The following is a 6,900-nucleotide window of genomic DNA, read 5'->3' as shown; positions in this document are numbered from 1 at the left end:
TAGAATGCTGCAGCATGACCTTAAGCAGCTGTTAAACAACTTATGAAAAAGTAAAAAAAAAAAAAAAAAAGAAAAGAAAGAAAAAGCCAAGACTAAATGAAGGTAGTGATTTTTTTCTAGTCAAAGTTTGGATTAAAATCCAGTTAGAATGCTGCAGCATGACCTTAAGCAGCTGTTAAGGATATTAATCTGTGAAATACCTAAATTAACTGCAAAAAATAAAATTAATTGCAAAAAAGAGTGGATAAATATTCCTCCTCATAGCAAAATATGGTCTAGCCAGTTAATATATTAGGGTCAGTTACTCTTAAATTGCATTTAGTTTCAATTTAGGTAAGGAAAGTGGTAATTAGAAAAATATTATTTAAAATTGGTCATTGTGAAAAACTTGCGTCGTTTGTACTTTTATTTTGAAGGGCCCAACCGGAACAGGTATTCCTCGCAATAGTTAATTAAATAGCCCCTTCGTGTCCCGCATGTTGTCCTCAGTTTGGAGCAGAGGGGAAAACCGCAACTTCACGCCGAGAAATGTAAGTCTTTTAAAAGATTTAAATCGACTTTAGTCTAACGGACATAAAACGTTTTACCTTTCTAAGTGCTTTTAATCAGACTTTATGCTTAGATACACCTGGTAAAAGTGTTGCGTTTAAAGTTTCCAGGAGTTTTTAGCCTCACGGAGCGCTCATCAAATAAAGGAGTTATTTAACACTGTGGCTGAAAGCACTGAAACCATTTCTATTGTTTATTTGTTGTGTTAAATCATTTAACCTACTGCCCGAATAGAAAACTAAATAAATAATATTTTGGGTTAATATCAAATAAAATAAAACGATTTGTCTACAAAAATCTCACTTTTTAATTTACATAAATGTAAATTAATCACTAAAAAAGCTTAAATTATTTTATTTCATGATAATTTAGGATAGAACTAAATGGAAATTATTAGATTTATTTAGAATGAGGGTTTTGTTAGTTTAGTTTTAAATGTATTTGGTTCTTATCTAACCTGATCAGACTGAGCAAATGTCAAAAGAAATAGTGTAAAAAAAAAAAAAAAAATTAAATGCACAATAACAAATCTTCATAAACAATATTGAGCATAATTAACTTTATATTATCCAAATAACAGGTTTTGAAGAGGACACAGTGCTGATATAGATTAGGAACTAAAAACAAATAATGCATAAAAACGGATTAATTTATTCTTGATCTTTTGGATTTGCTCAAATAAAGTAGAATTATTAAATTGGACAAAAGTAATGGTCGAATTAAATTTAATGTATTGTTTTGATCAGGTGCCAAAAAACAACAACAATAAAACAAAACAGTTTTTTTCCTTTTTATTTATGAAAATAAAAATAATTGAATATATATATATATATATATATATATATATATATATATATAAAAACAACAACATTTCATTTAGACTGTTTAAGCATTGAGGTTTCTTGATAAAATCTGCTAAATTTGGAACTTAAAAAACTTTTTTTTTTCCCTCTAATGTTCATAAATTAAATAGAAACGTAAAAAAAACTAAAACAAGTTTTTGGCCCGATGGGTTTTTGATTACACATGAGCTGAAGAAAGTTTGTTGTTTTTTTTGGTTCCCCTAAATGAAAACTACAGTACAGAATAGTTAAAAGGCACATACAGCTGAAATATATAAGTACAAATAATAATAATAAGTACAAAAGCAAAAATAGAGTAAAAAAAAATAATTCTCCTAATTTTAGGAAAATAATCCCTGGATTTGAAAAATAAAGTTTTTCTTGATACTGAGTTGGAGCTGAATCCCAAGAATGTGTTGAAATTGCCCTTTAACCAACAGCCAAGTTAAAAGATAGAAATCTGACGCCACCTATAGTTTTTCTCTCATTGCTTGTCGTCGTGTAAAGCAGCTTTGGTAGCAGCTTCTTGTTGTTGATTATTCATCCCCAGATGGTGCATTCAAGGTCTCTCACCAGCATTTTAACCTTGCCAAAAGTCCTGTTTTCTTATTTTTTGTTTTTATTTACTGATAAATATTTGCATTGAGTCAGGAAGGATTGTTAAACACGTTTGTTTTATGTGTGATCAGTGATAACCCATCAGCTCCACTGTGTCCTGTCCCTGGGTCTGACTGGATGATTAAATGCTGAATTTGTTTTTCCTTTTTTGTTTTCTGCACATTTAAAAGAAAGTTGTGTAACTGACCTGCAGCCTTAATCCTCTTTCGTCTTTAAATTCAAAGGTCACTTCAGCATGTGTGACACAACATCGCTCTCTGTTACTTCAGAACTGTTTATTTTTCACAGTTTTAAACTGTATTTAATATTAAAGATGAACTATTACTCTACAAATCGTGTAATGTATTGAATGTGTTCATCTGCCTGCAAGCGCATTCAGGGTCAGTGTGGATTTCACCCTTCATAGAGCTTTTCTCCCAAAATGTGCAAAAACAGAAATAAATGTTTAGAAACACATCTTCCCTGGTCGTTACCTCCTTAAAATTACCTTAATTTCAGTGTAATTTTGAGAACTTTCAGTGTAACCAGTGGTTGGATTGAATTGGTATCTTTATTTCGAACATGCAAGAGAAAAACAAAAAAAACAAAACAATGTTTAAAAACATTGGAGAGAAAAACAAGGTACCTTTCCTGAGTTATACCTCTATTTAATGTGCGAAAAAGGGTAAACTTATGTGCTCCTACCCCTTTAATTCTTGTATTTCTTCAATTTACAATATTTATAATTATGTTGCTTTATATATCCATATAAATACATACCTACCTACACATATACATACATAAATATGTATACACATATACCTTCATACATATATACAAATAAACAAAACAAAAAACACAAACAAAACTTTCTACCTTTTGAAAATAATTTCTTTGTACATTTTTTGGAAAAGGAATATGTTTGGGCATTGCTTTAGGTTCTCATTTAGTTTGTTAGTTAGTTTGGTTGCGCTCAAATGTGCTTGACAGAACCCTGAGGAAGAAAACCTAGATGTCAGTCATGTCAGAATGAGCGAAAAACCACACAGAGCCGATAGCTTCTGTGTGGCAGATCATCTTAAATATAGTGCAGAGTTGGCAATTTTAAGTGTAGAAGGTCAAAATGCTGAAATACTCCTGGAAAACCGTTAAACAAAGGGAACTTAAATTGTGAAAAACAGAGTACACAGAATTTGGAAGCCATGTGGTGCGTTTAATTTCTCCTCAAAAGTTCTGAATTCCAGCTTGCAAGTTTGGACAAAACTGGATAGTCCCAAAAGATGGTACCAAACTTAAGAATTAAAGATGGATGCTAGTTGCATCATCAGTAGTTTGATTGCATTTAGCAGTTCGTTATTATGTTTGTAGCACAAGTAAGTTGTTCAGGTACTACCTTCAGTAGTTGTACTGTACAGCAAAGAGACCCAGCTAAACACAGAAGAATATAAGCCAGAAATACTTTGGGAGAAGTACTTACCAGGCCAGGAAAGCGCCAGGTAAAAAAAAAGAAGTACACATAGTGAATGGTAGCAATAGCTTCATCAGTGTCTCTACGAAAGAGACATTACTAAACATTGAAAAACTGAACATGGTGTAATGAAAAAAGGAGAGAATTCAGATGTAATGTGAACTACTGCCCCTTTAATAACTGTGTCTGTTGGAAATAACACAAAACATACAAGAACTGGGCAAGAAGAACTTTTTGTAGGGAGAAAACGGTGCAAAAAGTTCTTTCCAGCATTGGCAGCCAATGGCACAAAGCCTTTAAAGATAGAAAAACACGCATTCAAAGGTTTATATAACATCTAGTGTGTCGTGTTTTTGTTTTTCTCCTGTTCTTGTTTAGGTTGTGGAGAAGATCTCTGTTAGCAGCTCTGCTGGCTGCGGCTGTAGGACTTTACCTGCTGCCGTCTCCCATAGACCCCAAACCCCACATGTAGGTGTCGACACTTTCATATTCAAATGTGTCCCTCATCCATTGTTGATTAGTGTTGCTAACCCGTGTCTGTTCAGTCTGAAGGGGCCTCCCCCGGCACTCGAAGGGCCCCTCGCTGTTAACACCCGGCTGCAGAGGGGGCGCAGGTTGTTCACTGGAAAACTACATGGACCAGAATCCTTTACTGCGGATGAAAATGGTGAAATTATCAGATGCTTGAACTGAACTTTGCGATCAATTGAGATATTCTGTATTTATGAAGATATTTCCAATAGTATTTAAAAACTACCTAAAATTGCCAGAACAATCTTAGATTTAAGGACCAAACTCTAGTTTTTTTTTCCTTTTTCATTTGGTTGTAATAATCAATCTTTACCACTAGATGGCGATACATTCCTTTCTCTTTACATGTAATTTAATTTTGAAGGAAAAGTCCGGTCAGCAAGGAATGATCAATGGATCATTATTTATATCTAAAACTAATACATTTGCGGCGATTTAATGAATTTAGCGTTAATCAATAAAAAAATAAATAAAAAGAAATTTCGTTGCGATCACTTTGTCACTTTGCCCCTCCCTCCTGCCATCTTCCAGCAGTGACGTCACGGTGCGGTAAGCCTAGCGCCATTCTCCCCGCTTTACAAGCTAAATCAATGGGAACTACTAGACACATCTGCAATCAACAACAATTATTGAAGATTTCCAGAGGACTTCACCATTGAAATTCACCAGAGCTATAGTGAAACTGACAATGCCCACGTGCATGGCAGCTGGATGCTGGAATACATCGGGTAATTTCAGAAGTTTGTATTTAGAATGTGACCGGACTTTTCCTTAAGGTTTTACTTCAGTGATTGAAAACTTTTCCTTTCCCTTTTTGTTTCAGGTAACGTTTACACAGGAACGGTGGACGGGAAGCTGTGGCGAATCGGTCCTGATGACAGCCTCGTCCTCATTACACACATGGGACAGGAGCTACCAGAATGTGGTTCGGATACTTTGCTCTGTTTGTTCAGGGTGGACTAAATCCTTCCTGTTGTATCTAAAGACCAGACCTTTCCCTTTTTATGCTGTTAATGCAGATCTACTTCCTTATTAATCAGGGAGGATCCACAGACATCGTATTTTGTTTAAAGAAACTTAAGTTGATTTTCCATATTGAGTCTAGATCTGTATATCCACATTCAAGCCATGAAAGATGAAGATATAAAATAAATATTTAGATTTAACATTTGGATTTGGGGGGAATGTTTGGCTTTAAGAATAAGATTTAAGATTTTGGGTGTAAATTTGGATGTAAATATATAATTTGGATTCAGATATAGGAAGCTGACATATTTTATGTTTGTCTGTTAAAGTTGGATGGAAGAAATGTAACAGTATGTTGTAGGAAAAAAGAATTGAACTATTCATCCTAGTTAAATAAACAGAGATTTGATGGATTTCACTCAGTCGGCACATATTCAAAAATATTTCACTAGATTTTTTGTGTTCAAAAATATTTCACTAGATTTTTTGTGTTCAGCACCCTATAGAGCTTTCGTCTTTCCCAAATAAAATAGCGCGTTAAACCGTGTTTTTTAAACATGAGTCGACTCTCTAACAATCAGCATTTGGCTCCCTTCCCATTGGCATATAAAGCTGGTCTAACCCAACACTGGCAGCTGCATGGCCTCTGCTCCCCCCACCTTCCACAGTGGTTTGTCAGGTGATGCCATCACGCTGGGTTAGCGTTGATGATGTCACCAGTGCAATCAGGGAAGTAAACAATGAAGAGCAACATGGAAGGAAACCAGGGCGTAGTCAATGATCTTTATTATTTATCTGTCTGAAGCTGCTCCATGTTTATCAAATGTAAACAGAGTTGTTTATGCTTGTTAGATCAGAAGCGACTGGTGTGGTGTGTTGATGTCCGTACGTTGCATTCAATGGTATCACGTAATTAAAGTGTCAAACCAGCTCTGGTGTTCCCACAGCAAGCCGATCAGAGCTGAGGCGATTTTGACTTGGGTCGCTTGCCGAGTCGTTTCATCCAGGTAGACATGCGTCCGTGAGCTGTTCTCACTGCCACTAAAAGCTGATTGTTCCTGGGTTTAAACAGGTTTTCAGCCAGTGGAAAAGGGGTATTTTCTTCTTTTTTACATGAAAACCAGTTCAGAGTTATTCTGCTTAACTGTTACTTTACCAGACAGAGCCACCCGTGGAGCTAGTTTACTGTTACCTTTTTTAACACAGAAAGTATTTATAGATCTCTGCTTTTTTAATTCTTTTTTTTTTGTTTGTTTGTCTGCTTCTGTCCCTTTTAACCACCTGGGAGCAAAGCATGACCTGTACAATCCTGCTGCTTTTATGTTGTTTTTTTATTGAATAATATTTTACATATGGATGCATAGAGTACCAGATAAGTGGGCTTTACATCATTCATTCTGCCACTTGCGGAAGCTTTTTTTTTAGTTATAATAACATTGATTTACAGGAATATAAAGTTTCATGAAGTTAAATCTCTACATGGATTTTAAACAATCAAACTGTCTTGCTTGTTTCCAGGCAGCAGCACAGACTACGAACCGGTCTGTGGTCGTCCTCACGGCGTCCGTCTGGACCGCCATGGTCAGTTGATCGTCGCCGACTCGTACTTCGGCCTTTACAGCGTAGACCCTGAAACGGGAGAGAAGACCCTGCTGGTGGCCAGCTCTGATAGTACTGTAGATGGTTTTCAGTGGATTTTTAATCAGTGAAAGGGGAGAACCTCATTAAACCATCTTCTATCATCAGGAGCTGCCGGCCTTCCCTTCGCCTTCCTGAACGGCCTCGAGATCTCCTCCCAAACTGGGATCATCTATTTCACCGACTCGTCCAGCCGCTGGGGCCGCAGACACGTCAAACTGGAGGTGAGTTCATAGCGGCCAGGTCACAGAGGCCGAGGTGGCACAAAAAATGGAACTTAATCTTTCTTCTGCATAATTGTAAAAAAAA

The 6,900-nt window shown here is 36.0% G+C and overlaps 1 protein-coding gene across 1 annotated transcript in view; it reads left to right on the top strand.

Moving 5' to 3' along the window:
• Positions 1-457: 457 nt before the first annotated feature.
• The window catches only part of LOC107095906 (adipocyte plasma membrane-associated protein-like), a 14,437-nt gene continuing 7,994 nt past the window's right edge, over positions 458-6,900 (top strand). The window contains exons 1-6 of the mRNA XM_015392274.1: positions 458-530; positions 3,835-3,924; positions 4,002-4,123; positions 4,811-4,912; positions 6,472-6,624; positions 6,700-6,815. Coding sequence (XP_015247760.1) covers positions 529-530; positions 3,835-3,924; positions 4,002-4,123; positions 4,811-4,912; positions 6,472-6,624; positions 6,700-6,815 — 585 coding nt within the window. The 5' untranslated portion in view covers positions 458-528. The remainder of the gene's footprint in view (positions 531-3,834; positions 3,925-4,001; positions 4,124-4,810; positions 4,913-6,471; positions 6,625-6,699; positions 6,816-6,900) is intronic.

The sequence above is a fragment of the Cyprinodon variegatus genome, unplaced genomic scaffold (genome assembly GCF_000732505.1).
Source record: "Cyprinodon variegatus isolate N-32 unplaced genomic scaffold, C_variegatus-1.0 Scaffold583, whole genome shotgun sequence".
NCBI lineage: Eukaryota > Metazoa > Chordata > Actinopteri > Cyprinodontiformes > Cyprinodontidae > Cyprinodon > Cyprinodon variegatus.
This window is presented reverse-complemented; position numbering and strand designations above follow the sequence as displayed.